Source organism: Pundamilia nyererei, unplaced genomic scaffold (genome assembly GCF_000239375.1).
Source record: "Pundamilia nyererei isolate P.nyererei 1_Seehausen unplaced genomic scaffold, PunNye1.0 scaffold00010, whole genome shotgun sequence".
In the NCBI taxonomy this organism is placed as follows: domain Eukaryota; kingdom Metazoa; phylum Chordata; class Actinopteri; order Cichliformes; family Cichlidae; genus Pundamilia; species Pundamilia nyererei.
This window is the reverse complement of record NW_005187411.1, coordinates 6,793,382-6,818,519: the sequence shown is the minus strand read 5'-3', so window position 1 is coordinate 6,818,519 and position 25,138 is coordinate 6,793,382. Positions and strand designations below refer to the sequence as shown.

At 40.8% G+C, this 25,138-nt stretch overlaps 1 protein-coding gene across 3 annotated transcripts in view; it reads right to left on the bottom strand.

Moving 5' to 3' along the window:
* The window catches only part of tmem63c (transmembrane protein 63C), a 37,918-nt gene that overhangs the window by 9,850 nt on the left and 2,930 nt on the right, over window positions 1–25,138 (bottom strand). For 2 of the 3 annotated variants that reach the window (XM_013908392.1, XM_013908390.1), the window contains exons 2-13: window positions 15,083–15,308; window positions 8,677–8,756; window positions 7,829–7,916; window positions 4,937–4,974; window positions 4,108–4,250; window positions 3,267–3,318; window positions 3,055–3,163; window positions 2,267–2,340; window positions 2,058–2,138; window positions 1,859–1,979; window positions 1,530–1,663; window positions 1,256–1,378 (exon numbers count right to left, since the gene is read on the bottom strand). In XM_013908392.1, coding sequence (XP_013763846.1) covers window positions 1,256–1,378; window positions 1,530–1,663; window positions 1,859–1,979; window positions 2,058–2,138; window positions 2,267–2,340; window positions 3,055–3,163; window positions 3,267–3,318; window positions 4,108–4,250; window positions 4,937–4,974; window positions 7,829–7,916; window positions 8,677–8,756; window positions 15,083–15,292 — 1,253 coding nt within the window. In that variant the 5' untranslated portion in view covers window positions 15,293–15,308. Of the gene's footprint in view, window positions 1–1,255; window positions 1,379–1,529; window positions 1,664–1,858; window positions 1,980–2,057; window positions 2,139–2,266; window positions 2,341–3,054; window positions 3,164–3,266; window positions 3,319–4,107; window positions 4,251–4,936; window positions 4,975–7,828; window positions 7,917–8,676; window positions 8,757–15,082; window positions 15,309–17,334; window positions 17,393–25,138 lie in introns of those variants that run through there. The other variant, XM_013908391.1, reaches the window with a different exon arrangement.

Below are 25,138 nucleotides of genomic sequence, written 5' to 3'. Positions count from 1 at the left end.
CTTTAATATGAGTGAGTGCCTGTCCATGCAAGGCTCAAAACATCATCACAAGAACCAAATTTTGAGTCTGATCAGAAGCCAGTGTAAAGAAATCAGCATCAGCTGTCCAGTGGCCCACACACATAAGCTCAACATGTAACACACAATGAGAGAGCGAGCGAGAAACCTTATTTACTGGAAGAAAAATAAGGTCTGGTGAGTCTGCTGGAGTACACGTTACGTTGCTGTCTGATTGCAGTGATAACACCAACAAGGAAAATGTTGTACAGACTTAATTTTAGCCATGTTTCATAGCTGGTAGTAAAAGGAGTGACTCAAAGCTTCACTAAATACTACACAGGGTACAGATTCAGAACCAAAGTTTAACATAATACCATAAAGAGCCAAGCCTTTCATCACCTGTGGGATGGATATAACCTCTGTTTGTCACTATTCAGCTGTAGAAAAGTATTCAGCAGAACAGAAACTTTTGGAACATTCAGAAACTTAAACAAACACATCATACATATGACACTGACGGTAGACTTTAAAAGTGACTTTATATTTGGTTGATAGACACAAAGTACAATTAGCATGGGGCCCGCAACAGAAACTTGGGGAACACCACAAGACAGAAATACAGCTATACAGAGTTATTACAACCACTAAGCAACAAAGGTCTGCCTGAGAGTTATGAGAAGAACCACATCAAAGCTGCCCGAGCTTCTAAAACCAAAATTACGGTGATCAATAGTCTCAATAAGCAACATTTGCATGATGCATACCTCAGCTCTAAATTGGACCCTTTAGGTCCAACTTCACAAGCTAAAGCTGCACAAACAAGCATGACTAAAACCCACAGAATGTTGATCTGAAGTCTAGTCTTGATCCACAGGTTACCAGAGATACCAAATATGTCAGGCATAATTACAGGGAAATGTGTCTAAATGATGCACAAGTCATGTAAAATTGGACATTGTGCTCAAAATGTGTTTCTGTGTGATTTCCTTTGGCTGCTCCAGCTTCCTACCACAGTCAGCAGACAAGCAGGTTAGATTAATACATTTCTCGTGGTGTAGATGTGAATGGGTGTCTGCCCAGGGTGTACCCAGCGTGTGTGCTGGGATAGGTCACCATGGCGATATGAAGAGATCAGAATGACTCACACAGCTGTCAATTTGGAAAACTGAGACTTCAGAGACAATCAGGAGAAAATCCAAGAGTAGCTTGAGCTTTTAAAAGACATTAGGGCACAAACAAACGTGACAGTTCTCACCATATAATATCACTTGGAGCAGGTGCGTAGCTGACGTCCCATTTGTGCGACTGCACCACGGTGCTGATGCTGGACTGCTGGGGCCTGCGACGACAGTTCACGCGACCGTAGTCCTTCACGATGCTGGAAACCAAAACAAGATGTTCAAAAGGCATTGCATCACTACTCAGCAACGTTACCATGAATTATGTGGTCACTCTCTGCCGTGACTGCATCTGTATGATGAGAGAACCTATCAAACACAGACCTCGGTGTCACGCTCTTGTTTACTCACACAGCAGTCATCCGCTCATCGCGAAAGGTCACAAAGGCGATGCCCAACCTCTTCATGGTGATGCGGTTCTTCTCAGCATTAAACTCATCTGTCCGCTTCTCTTCTAATTCACTGTAGTATTGCTCTGCATCCACCTGCAGAAAAAAAAAAAGAGTTAAAGGATATGTTGCTCACTTCATCGTTCACTCTCAGATTTACACTTGCAAAAATATCACATTGCTGCTTGTGTTTACCTATTTTTGCATCGCAGTGCCATCCAGTGGTGATTCTCTTCCCATGCAGTGCAATTAAGTTGCAACTGTACACAGAAGGATATGAACAAATCTTACCTTTTCAAAGCCGCAGACGTCACAGCAGAAGATCTGAGCACACGGATGAGTCTTGATCATGATTTTTCCCTCCTTCTGGGCCTTTGTGGCAAAATACAGCCTGCCTTTCATTGCCTTGCGCCTGAAAAACGACAGTGTCCTCAGACAAGAGCCATATGATCAAAAACTGTGATGCTCCAGTCCGTAAAAGCCGCCGTACCTCTCCAAGTCCAGCCTCATTAGCTTGTGGACGTCAAAGCAGAACCGGATGTCGGTGACAGTGCAGCTTGGGTAGGCCTCACTGGTGAAAACAAGAAAAAATGTTCATTATAAGGAATTTTCTAAGCGTGGATGTGCATGAATAAAATGATAGACAGCTCTCCAATCAAACACAGGAAGATTATTTAATAGAGAAGAAAACATGTGTACTGGAAATGTTTGGTGATGAGTCCTGGGTCAGAGATCTCCTTGGGTACGGAGGTAATCATCAGTGTCCGAGCCACCTGTAATAAATAACACAATATAAATAAATCCGTTATACTTTCTTTTAATGGCTCTAGGGAAGCCAATGCCAGGTTGTTGCCTATATAGTGGTAAACTTCTCTGATCCACAGAGATCAATCGCAGTTTCATTGTTAAGGTTTACATGTTAAGGAAGGAAAAGTTTCATTAACTTTTAGATGGACTGCCATAGGACTTTGACTTAAAACTTCTCAGGATGATCCATAAATCGATTTCTTTTAATACAAGAGTACTTATTCCTTTTTCCATTTCTTTAGTTTCTGATGAAATGTTAATAGTAATGACAAACCCATCAGTCCTAACTGCACTAATCAGAGAACGCAGGCATGCTAACATGCCAAACTAAGTGGGTGAATAGTTGGCGGTTTGCAGAATCCTTTTATAGATCTTTATAGTCTTATTCTCTGAAGACAAATGAATAATAAAAAACAATGATATCATTATTGATCACCAATGGAACGCCCTATTCTCTGCATTTAACAGAGGAAAGCAGCACCTAGGGAGAAGCCAGAAATCCAGAGCACGTCGGTCTTTACATTTAATTTTGTTTTAAAATATTTTTGCTGTGTTATTTTTTCTTGTATTTGATTTTTGAAACAATAAAAAAGACCTTTTGGTTAGAATCTCAATAATTTGACTTTATCTTTTGCTGGATGGACCTTGATGGTATAAAGTGTGACTGGATGATGACAGACCTTCTCATCTTCTCTGTATTCCAGCTGCAGCGAATGGTGAGCCATACACAGCAACGTGATAATGAAGTAAACCAGAGCCAAGACGCTGTGCAGCCACAGAAAGCTGTCCCTTCAAGGAACATAAACAGAGCAATTACAGATTTGCCCGGGTTTGCTCGCGGCTCTGGGATGCTTCATGAGATCTGATGTCATGCCTGCATTGCTGGACTTACTTTGCACTAACATTCGCCAGGGTTGTTCTTCCAAAGTTTTCGGGACTGTCTCCTGTAGAGATAATAAAACGTGACACAAAGCGAGACGTTTTAATTTCTGTAATGACTTAAAAGGAAGCCCCTCCCCTCTTTTGTCTGGGAGAGGCCAAGAAATGAAGCAATACTAAAATGTTTTCCATCCAGTCAAATGAAATATCAGCCATCTCAATGAAGTTCAAGTTCAAACATGCCTAACTGCGCTGTTTTAACTTGGGAACCCTTTGTTTGCCGTCACCATGGCAGCCTGCCTATGGGTGTTGGCCATTTTATTTAATGATGGTGACAACCACCAGTAATAAAAACATTACTGTGGACAGCCCCACTCCTCATAGACTTCATCCTGTAGTGGAAAGGCTTCCTCAACACTTCCTACAAAATAAGCACACAACTGCCAAAAAGGCATTTCTGTTGCTATTTAGCAGCCTGTTTAGTGTGTCGCCCCACCCCTGGCACCTACATGTGTATGTTAAGAGGAAATTAAGCACTTTCTATTTCTATAATCAGACTTGGGCAAGTGCTTGATGACTTGCCACTGGTGTGCCAGTGACTCCCTTTAGATGAAGTGCAGCCTTTGTGCATGTAATCAGTGTTTATTTTGGTTTCACTGACCTTTTGACTTGTTCCAAGTTTTGAAAGAGATCGGGTTGTTTTAAACTCAGCTGTACCATGAATTGTTAAAAGATAAAGTTTATGTGCATTTAACCGAACTTCTCTTTTTATGAAGTGTGTTGTTATCGGAGGTTAAGGATATCCCTTGACTTTTCAGTGAGCTAGCTAGACCATCACTTCAAGACCAAAATACCCAGGAGGTTCCCGGAAATGTTGACCGGCAGGATTACAGCCAAGGACAGCAGGGTAACCACTGTCATGAGCAGGATGATGTGGCGCTGGAAGGACAAATATGTCACGGCATCAATGCCACATTTACTTCGGATCTCCTCATCCCTGCAACAGAACAAAGAAGATGCATTCTCAGAATCTCAGACTTTTTCCACGCAGCGTAATAAACATGCGCATTTTTCTTGATGTGGCAGTGGCTCCATACAGGCCGAACCTGGATAAAAATGACCCTCACAGCTTCTACCTCATCCTGAGTAAAAAACTGTGGCACCACTACTTTGGTGTCAGAATCTGTGGTTACCAGATCAGGGAGGTTCAGGAAACCCAGTGTCATAAAATAGAAAAAAAGGCATGAAAGAAAAGAAGTGCACGTTGGTCTCATGGTAGCCCACACATCGAGAACTCACAGGGTGGGTTTGCACTTCGCCTGGGATCCCAGGGTGAGCCACTGGCAAAGGAGAGCTAAAAACAGAAGCACCCAAACGCCACCATAATACTATGGAAACCATGGATACCACCGAAATTGCTTTTTTATAGCTCTAAATCTGTTGTGTGGAGTCGAGACCCGAGCAAGTGCAAATATTCAACAGGAAACCGTGGCACCAGCGGTCGCATGAGCCTAGACTCTTTTGTTTTTTTTAAACATTTTCTTTGCTAAGTGAGATATAAGACCAGACTTTCACGTTCAATGGTGACATCAGCTTTGAAGACAACAGGCTGGCGAAGGGTTGGAAGCCAAGATGAGAGGAGGATGAAACAATTATAGGAGCAGCTGCTTTAGGTTTACTTACTTCATATGGTAAAGCGATGACAGCCATGAGCAGAAGCCCTGAAAAAAAGAATCATAAAACAGCCAGTGAACTGGTTATTGAAGACATATTACACGTTTCGGCAGTTATATATCTGGTGACTTGTACTCAACCTCCATTTGAATAGTAACACGGTCTGCAAAGTGACACAGAGATGGAGATTTAATAGGTCTGGAGCTGTAATCAGTTTACTGCAGTCTCAGCTGTGTGCAGGCACAGCACGATGACTCCAGTCTGACTCTTTGACTTACACTGCTATAAACATGCAGGGAATGACCTCAGTCTATCACTCAGGTGCCATGGAGTCAGAGACAGACCCGCTGAGTAATGATCCAAACTTTCCTCTTACAACTGTTGACTTGGTGCCATCTTGGTGGTGACGACTTGAGGACTTATTATGGAAGCTCAGGATGGAGCTTTTTTAGACATCAGTATATCACTGGGAAATTAACTGTGACACCTTGGTATAATTAGTGTAAATACACAAGAACATAATCAGGAAGACTGGCAGACTGTCTAACATCAATGTTATTGGTAATGATAGTGTTTCTTTAAAATGAGGCCCTCTCCTTCATAATTTGCAGTGTAACGATGACTGGAATCTGCCCTTTTCCTCCTCAAACACGGTGCCTCTTTGCCCTAATTACACTATTATAGTGCATAAAAATATGCTGTGGTATTTTTAACCACTAGTGGCACTGTAGAGCCATTCGGTGAGCAGACTGATGTTTTTGTTTGGATGTGTTTTGCCGCCAAATGCATGAGAATACACATGCACGCCACAAACATAAAGCTGAACATGGGCCACTGATCAAGAGAGAGACACGTGGAAAGGGTCAGCTGCAGCTTTTCAGTGCAGTTGTGAACTGGAACTAAGTGCATTTAGTCAAGCAGCTTTCTGTGCTTGAGTACAAATTTTAGCTTCTTTTGATTCTTCTCCGCTATATGTCACTTCAATGACTTTTTTCCTGCCACACTTATCCGACTCTTTTAGTTACGAGATACTTTTTAAATCATGATTTTTGCACGCAAACACATAAAAAGCTTAAAATGTTAATGTTTTGTTATGAATTCAGCTGCTCAACAATTTATACAAGCACATATGAACTCATTCATCTGTTAGCCAGTAAGTCAAGTGAATCAATTACCAAAACATTTGCAATAATTGTTTAGCGTGCCTAATGACATCTCGCAAAAATAAAATAATTGGCAGATTAATCCACAGTGAAAACATTCATTCGGTGCAGCTGGATACGAAACATTCGAAATGAGCACCAGTTGATTTGCTGCTAATAATAAACGCCTACTTATACATTAATGCATGAGTGACAATATTCAGATGATATAGTATCTAATTCTACGACAGTCACACAGCACATTCATTCATGTTAAGCATCCAGATCTTTGTTGATAATACTTAAATGCTTTTTGCATTAGTGGGGTTTCTGATGCAGAGTACTCCGATACTATTGTATTGATTGTATTGATTATCCCATTATGATCCCCCTTCCTGGTTTCCAGTGCTTTGCAGAAAAAAAATTCACAGTGAAAAATTAAGTACACCATTTGATTTAGTAGCTTTAGTTCAACAACATGACTTCATCAGTATTTCACATCATCCTGTATGGACTTTTGCCTTCTTTTTTTCTTACAATGTTGCTTCAGTTGATTGAAGTTTGTGGGCATTCTTTTATTTGCAGCTCTCTGAAGATCCCACCACAGGATTTCAGTCGGGTTGAGGTCTCGAGTTCGAGTGGACGACTTTCACTCTTTTCTTTTTCACTCATTCTTTTGCAGATTTGCTGCTGTGCTTGGGATCATTGTCTTGTCACGTGTTTTGTCACAATTTGGGCCAAGCTATAGCTGTCAAACAGACGTCCTGACATTTGACTCTAGTACTCTGGTATACAGAGAAGTTCATGGTTGAGTCAATAACAGCGAGGTGCCCAGGTCCTGAGGTTGCAAAACAAACCCAAATCATCACCCCTCCACCACCATGTTTGACAGCTGGTAAGAGGCATTTGTATTTTTCTCTAAATGTGGCACCGTGCATTATTTCCAAACATCTCCATTTTGGCCTCATTTGTTCAAAGGACATTGTTCCAAAAGTCTTGCGGTTTCATCGGATGCAATTTTGCAAACCTAACTCAGGCTGTTTACGTTCTTTTTACAGAAGAGGGGCTTTCTCCTGGCAAACCGTCCGAACGAGACAGACTTGTTCAGCTTTGTGTCTAATTGTACTGTCATGTACTCTGACCTTGGGTTTAATTTGTTGGGATGTCCACTCCTGAGAAGTTAGCTCACATCTTCCTTTTTCCCCACCACATGACTGCATGTATTTTGACCTAGATTGTCCAGAGAAAAAATTCCATGGCAAAGCTTCTCCGTGGTCAGAACAGAAGATTAAGGGGAGCTTCTTTCAACAAAGATGAGGCACTGCTCTTTTCTGGGCCGGTAATCCAGTTTACTAGCTCAGAGTCAGCAAAAACTGCTTATTTAGAAGCATGAAATAACCAAAGAACTGACCAACGTTTGGCAAGTGTGTTTTACACATTCACCAGCTTTAATTTATCACATGTGACTGCTGACTGCTAACTCTCCAAACCCCTAATAAGCACATAAAATATTTTACTGCTAGTTTTTCCACTATGTTCAACAGCTCATCTCTTATTTGGTACATGAGTATGCGGTGTGTTCGTCATAACTTCTGCCAGAAACTGAAAACAACTGTCTGCTGTGGCTTTAAACTAGTCTGATGATGTGAAATAAAAACACACCTGAAATGCAGGAGCAGAAGCACAACAAGAATGTTGCAACATGGGAAATAAATTATGAGGTATCCTTTGAAAAATGTAAGATAAGATTTGAGCATACCATGTCCTTGGTCTCAGAGTCAGAGGGACTGGATTCTGAAGGCGACTTCTCTTTCTCACTTGGTTCTCCATAAAACAGGGATGTGAGACTACATAAGGAAGAATACACATAGCCGGACATGGCTTTATTAATACACCAAGATGTACCGTAATTGCTGCAGTCCCTGTACCCATCTGGGATCAATCTGTGCATACACAGAAGACATTAAAATAATATAACATGTGGTCCAGTTCACATGGTGAAACAAGTGCAGCAGTTGAATTTGTGGATTGTCTCTGTGGGCTATAACACTGACAGTTCAACAGGATGTCAAATTAAGCAGGGTAATTGAATTACAATGAGAGACGACCGCTTGGCAAAGAGAACAGATGCTGCTTGCCCTCAAGTGCTACGAGGGCATCGTCGGTCAGGCAGGACTAATCGAGCCCACATTCCCCTGAAGAGGAGATTCGGAGCGAGCACAAAGAAAACTGCTGCAGAGTGTTGCATGAACCTGGATGGAAAACATTAACAGTGTTAATTGAGCTGGTTATTCTAAATTGACCATAGGTGTGGATATAAGATAGATAACATGCTTAAATGTCCCAATCAGTGTTTCCATTCAATAGAGAATTAAGCGAAGAATAAATTCTGACCATCCCATGAAATTTTACTTTCACTGTTAATATAAAACAAATACAGTAAAGTATTATCAGTGTTTCAAGTATAGCAAGGCAGTTTGCCACCACTTACATGCAGCAGAGGGAGCTAGAGCATCAAGTCTCTCTCTCCACTGTGGCTTCTTACTACATGTTAAAAGTTGCCATAGCTGTCAGAGTTTAACTGATATTGTTGAGTGAGAGATTTACCTGTCATTCTCCATCAGCAGAGCCAGGCGGCCGTAGTCCCAAGCAGCTTTCCTCAGACATGAGAAGATCAGCAGTAAAAACTACAAACACAGAAGAACAATTTTACACAGTCTCTGTCCTCATTATACTCTAGATAAAATATCTCCTTGATTCTGTCTAAAATCACTCGAAAAAGCAGTCTACAACAACAGATTCAAAATGCCACAGCATTAATGAAGCATTTTTTGTCTGTATGCTATGTGGTCCAGAAATAGATTAGCGAGCACACGCGGACATATGCTGTTCAGTGAGGAAAAAAATGAGCGCGGTCAAGCTGAATACCTCCCATTTTCCACAAATGGAGAGCAAACTGAGCACAACAATGACGTCCAAAATAAAACCCTATTCAATCCTGTACAATAGTGGATTTGTGCTGAGCTTCCCTGATGAAATATCATTGAGCATAACTGGACCGTGATGGATGAAGGTTGACAAACGCAGTAAAAGTGGTGATGACTGTTTGATTTTAATTGCAGCAATTAAATTATTACCTCATTTGAACTGAAAAGACATTAGGTTTAGTGGATAAGGGGTGACAGCTGTGCTAATAGGAAGAAAGCGCCCATGAATGTCGAATGATTCACTCTAAAGCCATGCAATGACAATCAAGAGGACTTGACTGGGGCTTGTAGATGAATAAACAGCCTGTGTTTACATTAGCAGTCAGGGCACAATAAGAATCTCTCCATTATCTCGTTTTGGTCCAGCTCTTCCCAGTTGTTTCGGTTTATTCTGTCTTTATGCGTGGGCACGCTCTCCTCAAGTCCCACTGATGATTTATTCTGTATGATGATGGAATTGATGCAGAGGCGTGCTCCCGTCACCTGGGGGGAAGCACGCTTTGACTCATGCTCGTCATTAAGAGACAGCGCTCAACCTTCGCTGTTGGCTTGACAACCAGGCATTGATAAAAATGAGCCAATTAAAACATGGAGGTGGCAGATGGAGAAGTCCTATCAGCGCAGAGATCAAGCCTGACAAGGCCTGACAGTGGAACTGAGTTAGCTGACAGCTGAAAATGGAAGCCTATTATTATCTGGAACACGGGAGGAAAAGAAATGCATCTGTGTTTGTAAACAGTGCGCACGCTGTATTATTCTTTGCAAAAAAGGACGTTAAAATTTGCAGATTTAACTTGACGTCTATGACATGTACATAATGTGTTTGTATTTCTCTCTGTTCTTGTACATAATTATGCAAAACCCAGACAATGAGGAGACAAACAGAAAGCATTGAGCTTTTGTTTTGTTCTTTGCAAGGCGCTGGTTTATTTTAAAGTTTGGGTTTATTTTTCCAGCCTTTTCCTGAAGAGAACTACAAATTAAAAATGCTTTAAGCCATTATCACTGACATGCACGCCTACACCACATTTTGACTGTCCTAATAAATAACTTGAATGGTGATTCTGCATGCATGCATATATATATATAGGTCCCTCATCCTATTCATGTAGCCCCTTCCGCCGGGGTTACTTGCGTAGTAGCATTCCAACAACACTCTGTTTTCGTCTCTTGCCCACCGATGCCTTCTTGTTCCAGTAGCCCACTTTTCGTCAGGGTGCCCTGGTTCCTCAACACCTGACGCGGACCTTGTTGATGCGGGCGACGTCCGAGCCGGCATGCCTTCATATTTATCTGTCTCGCTCATGTCTGCGGTAGGCTTGCTTAGCATAGGGGGTCTAGCCTTAGGACCCTTACTGGATACAGACGCCCCAGGCAGGAATCGAACTTGCGATCCTCTGCTCCAAAGGCGTGTAGTCTAACCACTACGCTATCCAGCTGCAAATTCTTTTCTTTCTGCAGGGCGACTGCCGCTTCGTCAAGCCTTTTTTACCTTTTAACCTTTCTTTTAACAGAAGAAGACGGCCGTAGTGATCGATGTAGCGGTTCCGAATGACAGCAATATCAGGAAGAAGGAACACGAGAAGCTGGAGAAATACCAAGGGCTCAGAGAAGAGCTCGAGAGGATGTGGAGGGTGAAGGTGACGGTGGTCCCCGTGGTAATCGGAGCACTAGGTGCGGTGACTCCCAAGCTAGGCGAGTGGCTCCAGCAGATCCCGGGAACAACATCGGAGATCTCTGTTCAAAAGTCTCTGTCCTTGGGCGTCAATTACTGCTGTTCTGTAAGATGCTGCTGGTGCCACAGATACGCGCACAGGATGACCTTTTGGTTCAGGCCCCTCACGCACACACTGTAGCAATATTAGACACACAGAAAAGGTTTTCCTTTGTTTTTTTTTAAAGTTCTATTTTTGCCATTTAGCCTTTAGTTGATAGGACAGTGCAGTTTGCCCCAGCCTTTGGTTTATTTCAGACAAGTGGGCTGTAGTGCAAATTCAATTTTTAAAGAGTAACAAAGTCTACAGAAGGAGGTTGGAGTGGTGGTAACAAAACAAGTCACGACTCTTTGACGTTACATGCAATTGTAAGAGTTTTGGTTCGAAATTTGCATAATCAATGGGATGTCATGCAATTAGTAAAAAACATGAAGCTTTCTGTGTGTTTCTAGCTTTTCCAGGACACATGAATCAGTGTTTGATATCCTCCTGATGCTCCTTGTTTGTTGAATGATCATGCGGAACAAGTGGGAGTCAAGCTTTGGATCACAAGTTTGTCACCAGGGAGACTGTGGTTTATATCCTGTTTAGGAGCTTTTTAAAAAGAAAAAACAAAACTAATGGAGTTGGGTCCCTGATGTGTGACCCAGGATTTTGAGTTTTGGTAGTTTCCTTGTGATTTTTATTATTTGTATTCTGTTATTTTCTTATTGTTAATGGTTCCCTATTTGTGTCTCTAGGCTAGTTATAGATGACTTTTGGTTCACTGGTTCCCTGTCTGTTCCCTTTCTGTTCCCTTAGTTTCTTCTCTGGGTTTTTTCCTGTTGTGTCTCCTTTGTGAAGTCAGTCGTGTCTCTGTGTTTGTTTAACTTTTTGTCTGTGTCAATTTTGTGTTGAGAGACTGTCTCGGTGTTAGTTAGATTTCCTGTTTTATTGTGAAAGTTTCTCCTCTCATGCGTGTTATATGTTGAGTGTTACTTCCCTTGTTTTGTTATTACTTATTTGCTTTTGAAATTCCCACCTGTTTTTTCTGCCCTCATTAGTTATTGTCTCCCTTTGTCCTTTGTCGAGTTTTCCTCGTGGCCGTGTCTTTCCTAGTATCATGTTCTCCTTGAAGATTATCTGTTTTTGGATTTTTTTACTCCTGTCCTGCATTTCTTTTGTATCTTTGTAGGAGTTCAACATTGAAGCTGCCTTTTGAGTTAACCTTTTATCTTTGGAGTCCTGCATTTGGGTCAACCTCCGTACACGGTGGATAGGTTTGAAAAACTATGGTAGGTTGAGTAAAGGTAGTGGTGTTATCCTGGTCCTGCGGCAATTGAAGGTTTTTATTTTTTCAGTGCTTTTACTTCCATTTGGATTATAGATTGTGCATGCACAGATCACAATAATTATGCAAAAGACTCCAAATGCAAAGTGTTATACAGGATATAGTAATTCCCACAACTTGCTACTGACCTGTCAGAGTTGTAAGATTAGGTAGTTTAGTGCAGATGTTACGGATTTTGGCTCTAAATATACAAAAGGGGAAGGTGACACTAATATTATAAACTGGAAGATGTTTATGTGCTTTTACCAAAGCTGAAGGATTTATAATTTGGGAAAGAATAACTTTCAAGAATCTCATTTTTATTTTCATACAAAACTCCACTGTTTCAGTTTTTCTCGAATATAAAGATATTCTGTTTTTTTCACGCTCAGAGAAAAAGTCTCTGAACAATATTAGCTGTGAGACAAATCACTGTTTACTTTCTGCTGGACAAAAAGGGAATAGTGAGTAGATTAATCAATATAGGAGAAAATGGAACCGTTAGATAATATCAACATAGGACTTGAAATAAGTTTATCTCTCAATTTGCCATGACTCTACAGAGTTACAGTATTGTGCAAAAACCTTGGGATTTCCTAATGTCTTTATACTTTGCATGAAAATTGGAAATAGGTGTATTTACAGAAACTTGCGCAAACATATGTGGAAATAAAGTATATTTTGTTTCATTCTCTGTCAAAATGATCTCACACTGTTCAGTAATGTTGATGCCCAGGCTGTGGGGAGGCTAATCCATGACTGACAGTTTTCCATTGTGTGTTCTTGTATCCAAGTATGGCCCCTGGCAGTGTGTTTGGGATCAGTGTCATGCTGAAAAAAGAAGGTGTTGCCGTATTGTCTGACAATACTTTTCTATGTTCATAAATCCGCCCCCATCACCACCGGCTAAAATAGACCCTCAATCCATGACCGAGCCTCCTCTACATTTTATAGGTGGCTGTAGACATTAACTCTCTTCTGAACACCACCTTAACCTCCTAGGACCTGGTGTCCACATATGTGGACATCACATTTTGGGTTGTCTAGAACAAAATACTACATTTTGCTCTACAAGGGCCTGATATCCACTTACGAGGACGTTATACTGCAACTGTTCTATCGAAATTTAAAGTGAATGTCCTCATGTGTGGATCTAACTTTAATCAGAAACAAAAATTAGGTAAAAGAAAATAGCAAAGACAAATTTAAAATGCATGCCATGAAAGAGTTAGGAGGTCAACTATTCACAGTGATTTGAACTAAATTGGGATTCATCAATCCAGGCCTGTTATCACTGATTTTTTTTAGTCTAGTTCTTGTATAATTTGGCATATTTCAGCCTTTTCTCCCTGATTCCCTTCCATAAGAATGGCTTCTTCACAGCCACCCTTTCACTGAGACCATTTAGCAAACAGTAGATGGATCAACTCAAGGGCCAGATGCATCTCAGTGAACGCTATTCATCTGCCCAAACTTGCCCAGTTTTATCAGATTTTATAAGGACACACTGCGCACCACGCTGATTCATGTTAGGTTTTCCAGCTAATAACTCTTTGGGAATAACCTTGTTGATGCAAAAATAAGATTTAATGCCTGTCAAACTGTATTATCTTTGGCATTTTTCATAAATTCAGATAAAGAAATGGGAACAAATTCTGTTGTTGCCTAAAGATACCATTTAAAATTGCTTCCTTGCTAAGCTATCTGTAATATCTAGACACAACACTGGCTCATCTATTGAGTTAGGTGCCTTTTCTATGCTTTGAATGACTCATAGGTTACTGTTAAGTGGTTTAGCAAACAAAAAAAACATGAGTTGGAAAATGATTGGGTACAAAATGGGACTAATAATGAGTGAAAAAGCAGCCAAAAAAAGCCCAGAGACCTTCACAAAGCTCAGGTAACTATTACTCAGGACCAACGTAATAAAAATGACGAAAAGTCTGGCTCCTTGGAAAGAAAATGCAATGACATGAAGGGTGGCTCAAGACTTTTGCATGCTACTGTGACTTTGTTGTATGATTGCAGCGGTTCCCAAACTTTTTTTGCTGGGCCCTCTTTGTTTTACAAGAAAAATGTTCGCGGCCCCCCGGGTGCACGCGCACGCACAAACACATCCTCCAACCACGCACGCCCATATTTTGCTCCATTGCAGTTTATTTCACACCTCAAACATTTAGTGAACAATTAAACAAATACAAGTAATCTGTAATAAATTACAGTAGTAAGAAAGTAAACTACTAACTCTTTTACGCTACGCCCGCACCTACACGGGTATTTTTGAAAACGCAGCTGTTTCGTCCACGTAAACGGCGTTTCAAATCACCGAAAACTGAGATTTTTTAAAATCCTTTTTTTGCGTTAACGTGTGGACGAGGAATACAGAGTTCGTCATGCAACGTCAAAGGTATGTGCCTTTTTTCACGTATTGTTTACATGAGAGGAATTGCAGAATGGCAGATAGTCAGATTAAGAGTATTTTGTCTCTATCTTCAGGTTTTACAGGCTTACATACACACGCAGTTACTGTCCCTCCATTTACAAAGGCAGAGGCGTCATGGTGTCATTATTTTACATGTAGTTGTTTTTTCCTGTGTAATAATATTCAACATATCAATACATTTTTCAAAAAAAAAAAAAAGCCTCTCTGTGCAAAATGGGTTCAAAAACATAAACAGCTGTGGGATACTGTTTGTCCAGGATTTGAACCGGGGGATTAAATCGTGGCAGGATCAGCCTGATATTATTCGTATCCCACTGTAGCTTTACTGTATAAAGAGCTAACATCTCCAAAATGTAGGAGTAGTTAGTACTTGGTTTGGAAACATATTCAGCATATTCGGGCGCCCTGTGCTAGCAGTGTCCAAGCATTTTTTTTCCCTTTTCATACCGCGCCCCGATGCAATGGCTCTGCGCCCCCCTTGGGGCGAGCCCCACACTTTGGGAAGCTCTGTATTATTGTGTGTAATATTGAGTGTTAGTTAGTTTGGTTGAGTCTTTACCATCCAGATTACGACATTGATGACGAGGACCGTGGGAACCCCACCAAATGGCAGACCCTGGAGGACGCTGCTGTGGGAGTGCGAGCGGTAGCATCTCTCAGCTGTGCTGTTTTCATCCCCAAAACGTTGCAGGAACCCCAGAACATCTAGCTCCACGGGCCTCGCCTCCACAGGGGAAGCTCTCGTCACGAACAGCTCAGACTGAGCCATCAGCAATGGACCATATCTAATGGGAAATACAGATGAGCATCACTTACAATGTGTCAGCCATAGTATTTAAACTAATGCTAATTTAGCATTATCTTAACATGTTAATATTTAGCATTTGGCTAAAAACTCCATTGTAAAAGCACATTTTATTACATGTAAACTTCATCTGCTTAACCAATAAGTTTCCTCATGTTTTGAAGATGAAAGGCTTTAAAAGAGTCACAGGTGGTATATAAACTACACTTACACAGCAGTGTTATATACCTAAAGTGTGCTAATATTAGCTAACAAGAACCACCTTCATACTTCAAGTTAGGCGGTAGCACCCAATCCAGCTAAATGAGGAGTTTTACTTCACGGTTTATGAGCCAACCTTTTCATTTTGTGTGATAAATAATGTGGCAATTCATCTCTCAAAGAATACACGGGTCACTCTAAACAGCTTTAGTCTTTGTTGTTATTGCACCCATCTTTTGAATACCCAGCCTCTGCCTGTAAAGAATCAGAATGACACTGTTAGTTAGCAATAATCTGTGAAACTGGAAGTTCATTCACTGCTGTGACTCACTTTCATCAGACAACTGCCACACACACTCTAAGTGCAGTTATGATTGCATTTGCAAGGATCAGTTTAATGAGCATCACGGTGCATTAGCTACAATTGATCCGTTTGCTCCTTTTCTTTATCAGACAAATGGAAGTAGAGATGCTACATGAAAGTGACAAACTGGATAACAGATTTACCGGATGCTCTTTAGAAAAAATACAAACAAGCCCAAGCCCAACAAGAGTTAACAACAAACCCAACTGCAAGCTCGAACAGATTGTGAAGCGTGCACAGGATATGATCACTCACACTGCCATGACCACAGAATGAAGGCCTGAACCATCTGTCCTCCAGCACACACCATCCTCATTTTCAATCAATACAGTCCCCACTCCCAGCTGCTCGACTTGTGTACACTCCTTACTAAATAAACATTCGGAGGAAATTGAGCCGAAACGCAGTGCTGACAAAGTTCCGCGTCAGTGCTGCAGATTCACATAAACGACCAGATTTCATGGTGAAAATAATATTCCACGAGATGTTGTTGCTGTCACAGAACGGCATGCTCTGTAGTAAATACGCTGCGTGAGTCGCAGTTGGAAACGGCAGCCAAGAAATGAAAAGGTACCAGAGTGAGAAAAAAGGAAAGGAGGCTAAAAGCCATCAAATTGGCAACGATTACTGAACCTAATCTAGGGATGATTTATCGCTGCACCAATGATGTCACTTCTTGAGAAGCTCCATCACAGCTTTCTGAAGCATTTACCAAACACCTCATGTTGTGCACAGCAAGATTTCTCGTGTAGGAGGCGAGCAGATCAATGGTAGTGCTGCCCGAGTGTTGTACGTCACACTCGGAAAAGGTCTGAGGAGCAGAAAGTTAAAAATATAACCCAGGAAGGGCTTGTGAAACTGTATAGCTTACAGTCAATATTCAGATGCTGTCAGATACAGCAGCATCCTCCCTGTGGAGATGACTTGGAAGGAGATTCCCTGAGGACTGGTCACAAATTGAATCCATAACATACACACTCTGTTTCATAGATCACCTTTTCTCCCTTTGCCAGTGATGAATTTGAGCCATTAGTATAAACAAAGGGATTGTTTTAGCGCTAAAAATGGACGAGTAAACAAATACATTTATGGCACAAAGAGCGAACGCTGTGCTCTAAACAAACACAGAAACTCCTACTGCCATTAAGTAGTTTGTCACATAAATTATAAGAAATGAGTGTAGTTTATACCTGCAGCTACTGGATGATGAATTTTTGGAGATTATTTTTGTCCAAGTTGTCTGACTAACAGACTAAATCTAAGTGGTTTATTTCTACAACAGCTCTATCCCTTTTGCAATCTTCCTAACAGAAATGATGACCGCAAGGTAAGTATAAACTAAAAACATGCTACGTTTTACTTTGACTTGCAGAAGCTTATACACACACCTCTACTGACCCACTGAGCTCTCCCCCCTTCCTTTACCAGACAAGTCACTTACTTCTGTTGCTGCCGGCTGCTGATGCAAACAGTGAAACTCTTCTTCTGCACCTCAAGGACCGGGCAGGATGCTGAAGGATACAGGCTGACTGTGGAGTGGTTTTGCACAACATTTGGACAAACGTCACAGCATGACTCAGCAGTTTAATGCTGCGACTCCATGGTTATTCTTTTCTGTCCTAACCCTCGTGCTTAAACGCTCAGACATGCTAATGCTGATCCCAAGGTATCCATTTCTCCTCCAGCTTATTTGACTCTGCAAATCCGGAGTCTTTTTAAGCCTCTCCCTCTGCTCCCACATCTCTCCTCCTCCGAATCAAGCTTCCAAGCCAACGCAGCAGATTACAAACTGATGTTTGGCTTGTGAAGCAGTGTTGTGCTTCCCGCTGGCAGAATGAGTGGTATCTTTCCTCTGTGCTCAGTGAGACTATTATCATCACAGATGCTGAAGTCAATATAGGAGCCGTGAGCTTCTGATGAGCTACACCTAAGTTTGAGTCGGGCAAGCAGAAAAAATGGCAAGCTGTAAAGAAGAAAAACCTAGCTCAAGTCATCTAATCTGCTCAGTGCACCAGAAAAACAGCTGATGGATGTTTGTGTTTGTCTGTGCCAACCCTAACCACGCTTTGGGAGAGCAGCAATATCAAACTAAGGCAAACACCTGAACCCAAATATCTACTGAGATGATCTAAAACATAACACTAAATGTGATTCGGAACATTTTTGCTTTTGTAACTGTTATTTTTTACATAGTTTAAGAGCAACACTGTCACATTATTAAATATCTGAAATGCTTCTGTAGTGTTGTTTACAGTAAGATGTGTCCACAACATGGGAAACATAGGCATGGTTATTTTGCTGGCTTCAGTCTGTTTTTGTGAGGTAGGACTGCATTAAACTGTCAATAAAATTCACATAACTGCACTGTTAAGTTTAAAAAGTCTGCACTTTCCACACAAGTTGAGACAGAGACTCAGCGAGGCTGCGTCTTATTGCTACGCCATCTTAAACTGGTCATGTGATTTGGACACACCAGCGGGTTCGTTGACTCCAGAGGATTAGAGAGGAAAGAAAAATAGACTGAGCAGTTCAGCAACACCAAAAGGCCTGAAATTCACAGAAGACAACTAAAGTGGATGATGGTAGAATTGTTTCCATAGTTAAGAAAAACAACTTCTCAACATCAACCCAAGTCATTAACACTTGAGAGACAAAGTGTGTCAGTCTACAATCAATTAATGCCTTCATAAATATAAATATAGAGGTGCAAACCACCGGTTACACTCAAGAACGCTGGATTAGACTTCGCCAAAAAAAACCTTCTAAAAAAGTCTGAAAATTCATCTCAGAATTCAGAAGTATAGAGAAGGAGAGAAACAGCTAATGATCTGAAGATTATCACATCATCTGTCAAACATGGTAGAGATAATGTTATGTCATGAGCATGCATGGTGGAACTGTGTCACTGGTGTTTATTGTGGATGTGACTGCTGTTAGAAGCAGTCGGATGAATTGTAAAGTGTCCGTGGCTGTATTCTCTGATCAAATAGGGCTTCACAGTACAAATGGACAATGACCCAAAGCATCGTGCAAAAGCAACCCAAGACAAGGAAGCAAAGAAATTGGATATTCTTCTGATCTCAGCCCAACAGAGCATGCTGTTCAGTTACTAAGTACAAAACTGAAGGCAGAAATATAAAAAAAACAAGCACCAACTGAAGGTCTGGTAGAGCATCTCGAGGGCGAAAACACTGCATTTAGTTTTGTCTGTTGATTCTACACTTGATGTACTCGACGTACTTGATTGCAAAGGATTTTAATCCAAGTATTTTTAAAAAATCCTTATATCTAAAATTATGCTAGTTTGTCCAATTGCTTTTGAACATTGAAAAATGAAGCACTGTCTGTAAAATGTGATTCATAAACAGTGCAATTTATTTTTTTAAATCTCCTTGAATTAAAGGTAAAAACTCTGCATTTCAAACACACGTTGGCGGTCTGATTTAACATCTGCTGTGGTGACGTTCGTGATAAAACTACATAATCTCAGTCCAACACATTATGGACCTAACAGTATTTTTCACTGTGATATTTTTTGTGTTTTAGAAGTAGTGAAGGTTAAAGGAGGCTCCTAAGAATGAATATAACTCAGTGTGATGTTTTCTCAAGTCATGAATGTACAAGTGTGTGTGTGTGTGTGTGTCAGACAAAACAATTTCACTGTTCATCAACAAATCAATCACTTGCGGTAAACTGCGATTCAATCCAGACATATTTCATGCCCTTACTAATATTATTTTGATGAAACCAGCTTCTTGTTTTTTTCAAAAGACTATTTTTGTTGTGTCATTACCTACAAATTATTTGTTAAAACACAAAGAAAAAGAACCTCATATTGAAACTCTAGAAACACTGATGGTAGTATTTTAAGCAAAAAGCTAATATTTACATGTCAACAAGCTCAATGATGGTGACAATGCAAAAATGTGCTAATTAGCACTAACCCTTTCACTGGCACTTTATTAGGTACACCTGTTCGACTGCTTGCTAATGCAAATATCTAATCAGCCCAACAATACGACCTCTTGAAGTTCACACCAAGTATCAGAATGAATGAAGAATAATGATTTGAATAACCTTGAATGCAACGTGTTTTGTGCACCAGACATGCACCAATAACAATGAGTGTGTCAGACTGCTGATCTTCTCAGGATTTTCACACACAACCATTTCTAGGGTTTACAGATCACGGTCAGAAAAAGAAAAAGCCAGTGAGCTGCAGTTTTCTGATTGAAAATACCTTGTTAAAGTGAGCGATCAGAGGATAATAGCCACTTTGAGCTACTAGGAAGCAGTGTTGGGCAAGTTACTTTGAAAAAGTAATTAATTATAGTTACGAGCGCGCGCAGCTGCTTAAAGCTGTAGCGTCCAGATTACTTACAGCTACTTCTGTGCAACTGATATAAGATGCGGTAAGCTGAAGACAGCTTCAACCGTCTGTTTGTTGAAAAATAGTAACGGACCGCATTTTCTTGTTAGTAACTGTAACGGCGTTGTAACGATAGGAATAGTAATTAGTTAGATTACTCGTTACTGAAAAAAGTAACGCCGTTATTCCCATCACTGCTAGGAAGGTAACAGTAACTCAAACATCCACAACAAATGTATGCAGAAGAGCATCTCTGAACGCATAACACAAACCTTAAAGGACTTGGGCTACAGGAACAGATAATAACAGGAAACTGAGGCTACAATTCGCACAACATCAGAAAAATAGGCCAATGGAAGACTTAGCCTACCTGAGTGTTGCTGCTGACCCTGTCCATCCCTTATGACCACAGTGTAACTATAACACTATAACACACTATGTTGCAAAACTCAAATCATCCCAAGCTGGTTTCCTGAAGATATGTCAACGAGTTCACTGTACTCAAAAGGCCTCCCCAGTCACCAGATCTCAATTCAGTTTGGCACCTTTCTGATGTGGTGCAACGGCAGATCTGCATCTGACAAATCTGCAGCAATTGTGTGATGCTATCAAATCAATATGGACCAAAATCCAGCACCTTGTTGAATCTTTGCTATTAAGAATTAGTCCTGAAGGCAAAACCTGTCCAACCAATTGAGGGTTGATGGGAATCCCACTAGCTCGAAGACATTTGATTATACTCTTGTTGATCTCTCGATGGCACTAGAGGAGAAGTCAGTGGGTTCACCTAAGTGAGTGGAATCCATGTTGACAGGGACATGAATGTGTGAAGCAAATTTGGCATCAATAACTATTAAACAATCACACCAAAAACAAAAATAACAGGTGGTGCTAAGAAAAACAACAGGGAGGTTTCCAAAGTCATTAGGATCCATTTTCTGTGCCATGAATCTGGGCCAAACAAACTTGCATTGTCTTCCACCATATAGCGCCATATCAAAGACACTGGATATGCTGGGCTGTGAAAGCAAGATAAAGAAATAAATATTCAAACCAAGTGTTGGCATCCACTATTAGCTTTTACCATCCTTTAAATAACTGTGCCATATCTCTTCACAGATGATTTGTCATGCTGAAATAAGAAGCTGCTATGATATAAAATCCATGTCAGGGAAAACCGTAATCTCTACATATAAATTTGCTTCAGAGAGGCTGGATTCTAATTCCCAGCTGCACCACAGGCTAATAAATACCATAAAGCATTTGGTGGACAGTCTCTGTATAACTTCCCATTCCTTCGTAAAACATTCAGCTGGATCAAGATATATCCCCTGCCTGAGAGAACGAGAGAGCGATGGGCCCGTTTTTCCTGAGAAACGAACTATATATAAAATGTAAACTTCTGGTGACTTCCAAACCTCTGCACCCAATCAACTTACTGTCACAATAACTATGATATAACCCCGAGTACAATTTGCAATCGCCATAAATAAAACATTCACGACTTCAGAGGCGCACTTCTCCTCTTGACTGCACTGACTGCAGCCTTGTTAAACATTTTCCCCCTGCCGCTGTTCTGTTTGTGTTTGCAAAGTATGCCCTCTCTGCGCGAGACGGCCGCACCTGCACAGACAGGAAAGATTTGACATTTCCCTTATCGTTTGCTTTTGTGACGGCTCGGAGCTGGTAGAATATGCATGAACTTTTCTTTTTGTCAGCCGTGCCCTGCAGGGTTTTCTGAAGGTGAGACCCTAATTAGCAAAATCCTAGTTTTTAAAAAGTGTTTTGCATAAAGAATCTCTCTTTATTTGACTTTTAAAAAGCCAATGAAACTGCATGAGAGAACACATGGTGGGAGATCTCCTCTGACCTTTCGTGCTGAGATGTATGGGATAAAGTGAGTGGAGGTAGACAAAAAAATTTAACAGATAACTGCCACTTGACTCTGATGAAAACCTTAAAGGTGCAATGGATAAAATTCGTAGCTTAATAATGGTATCACCTAAAAGACTGTAAAAAAAAAAAGAGGGTTATGTAGAGAGAACTAGGTTACCATGATAACCAGACCCTTTCCTTTTGTAATGCTTTGTACTTCAAGATGAGATGGGGAGTCAGTGCAACCTCCAGTCTGGCCTCATCAAACTTCAAAGGAGGATCATATTTTTCTTTTATATAATCTATGCGTTTGCTCTCCTGTCAATCATGTTGAAGGGCAGACAGTGAAACAAACATCAGTGGCTGAAGCACTTATCGAGAATCCATTCAAGCTGAGAAGCTTTGGCTTCTGTTTCTCTGTACACTGCTTACAGTGACCCTTGGCCACTGGCATCAGATACAGATGACTCGAAGCCTGCTTCCTGCAGCAGTCCAAGTCCATGCAGCTTCACTAGTATATTATTATTATTATTATTATTATTAGCAGCTTCTCTAGACGATTTATATGCTGTTGCGATATCCAGCAAGGCTAGAGCCAAACACTATTCTCTGATGTAAATAAGCCTTAAAAATTTAACAAATTAGGAAAGGCTGATGATAAAAAATTCAGCTTTAGAGCAATCTGCTCTGTAAGGAATACCAAAGTTTTATCGCAGGGTCTGTAGTGAGTGATGTAGTGAAGACTGCATTTTGCTCATTTTACTAATTAACATACAGTCAAAGACCAGAAGCTTTGGAATAATGTTCACTGGACAGATGCAGCATTCATATTTGGTGCCGAGCAAGGACAGCTGTTCAATAGAAGAACACGATGCCAAGTTTGAAGTGCGATGGTGGGAATCTTATGGTTTAGGGTTAACCAGTAGCCTTGAAGACTGACCTTGCAGTCATTAACTGAACTACAATTTCTGCATCATGTCAATGCCTGCTTTAGCTGTTGGCTGAAAATGAACAAGAAATAAAAATTTCAACAGTGCAACAATTAACAAAAAGCAAAAACAAATGGAGCACGGCAGTAATTATGTTCATAATTTCAGGTTTTAGCCTGTACAGTTATATTTTCGTCTATTACCTGCATAATTCCCAGTAACATACATGTACTTTTTTCCACCTCACACTGGCATTTGACGATCATTGCAGCATTTGTAATTGTGTGACTTTACACCTTGAGTCAGTTTATATTATTCTGTCTAACCCCCTGTAGTAGACAGGGGTTAAAACTGAATGCCCTCTGTAGATTTCCCCCCGGTAGTTTTCCACCAACACACTCAAAAGCAGCTGTGGTACTTTTCCTGCAGGACATGGTTAAGCCCTCAAATAATCCAACAGAAGATCAATAATAGCTTAATAATTTCTTATCAAAGCAAAGTCCAGGGATGAAAGTGCATTTACAAAATCAGGAGCATAATAATGTGAGCTCTTTGGCTTATCGGCTACATTTATACATGGCAAGTTCTGCCTGAACAATCGAAAATTAAACACATTCTGATTGTCCATCTCAGTGCAAGACATGCAAGACATTCTTCATTAACTTCACACTGAGCTAGTGAGTTGGGGACATTTCCATTATTGTGTGGTGCATCTGATTGGTAGACTGTTGCTGTTGTGACAGGGATGTCATGTGTGAATGCATCTTATTCCTAACTCTGCAGGAGCTACATCCTCTGCTGTGAAGGGTTTTGGGCGGAGGATGTGTGGATGGGCAGCCCTTGTCAGACTCAGCCTGAGGCTGAGGAGGATTGGGGCGGAGGTTTTAATGCAATCTGCTCACCACCTGCTCAGTGGAGGGAAAGGGAGGGGGCTTTATTCTTTTCACAACTTGCTCTTTATCACATCAGACACACAAACACAGATCACTGAGGTGTGTCTGCTCAGAGTTCACAGTTAACGCACCGTCCCCTCCCCACCCAGCCTCCTTCCGAAGGCTGAATGAGCCTTTGCATGACTGGAGCGATGACTGCACACACAGGCTATCCTCAACAAACCTAACACCTGCTTCCTGTCTGGCTGCACATGCTCAGAAGGCCCCGAGAGATTGTGGTTGTGTGTCTGCCTTGCTGTTGCTGTGTGGACTGGGCCAGTCCTTATTAGGACCAATGTAGCATCTGTGATTCTTGGCTCTAAGATATGAATGCTTGATTACACTGTACCTGACCTATTCAGTAACCACAGAACCTCTCTGAGCTGCATTTTCTCTGCACACCACGCAGGATGTGGAAGATTCCACCCACAGCTTCTTACACTGCAAATTCTCCTGTAGATGATCCTAAAACTGGGCCTGTGAGAAAACCTGAGCCCCAATCAATATAAACCTCACCTCCACGTCAACCATAAAATCCTGTCTGTTGGAAAATATTATTCTGGACAAACGTCTCTGTCACTATCTAAACCATATTTACATAAAAAAGTAGCATTTAATTACTTGGCACACAAAAAATTGCCAGGCAAACAATCAGCAATGGTTTAATGAAAGAGAGACTTACGGAAACAGATATAATTATCAGCATTACACACTATATAACCTATACATGTACAGTCTATTTATTTTAAACACCACAGCTGCTTGAAAATAAAGCTGAGTGCAATATATGCACATATTACTGTGGAAAACATTAATAAAGAACTTTAATGGACTTTAATTTGTTGCAGATATCCAGATCATTTTAATAAACATACCTGCGGAGAATAACATATTGTACTGTGTGACCAGCAGTTCATAACAAAAAAGGAAAATATTCACATTTAAAAACACTGCAATGAATATATAGCATAGTTGCTTCGAAATATTTGATTAATACGTACAGATTCATCTGATAACTAGAAATTGAAAATTACAGCATCTGATGCTGTTTCTTGCTGCTGTGACCTCTCTGAATGTCTAAGGAGGTTTATCTGATATGAATGCTAGCCCACAAAAGGCACTGTCAGTATGAAGTATCAA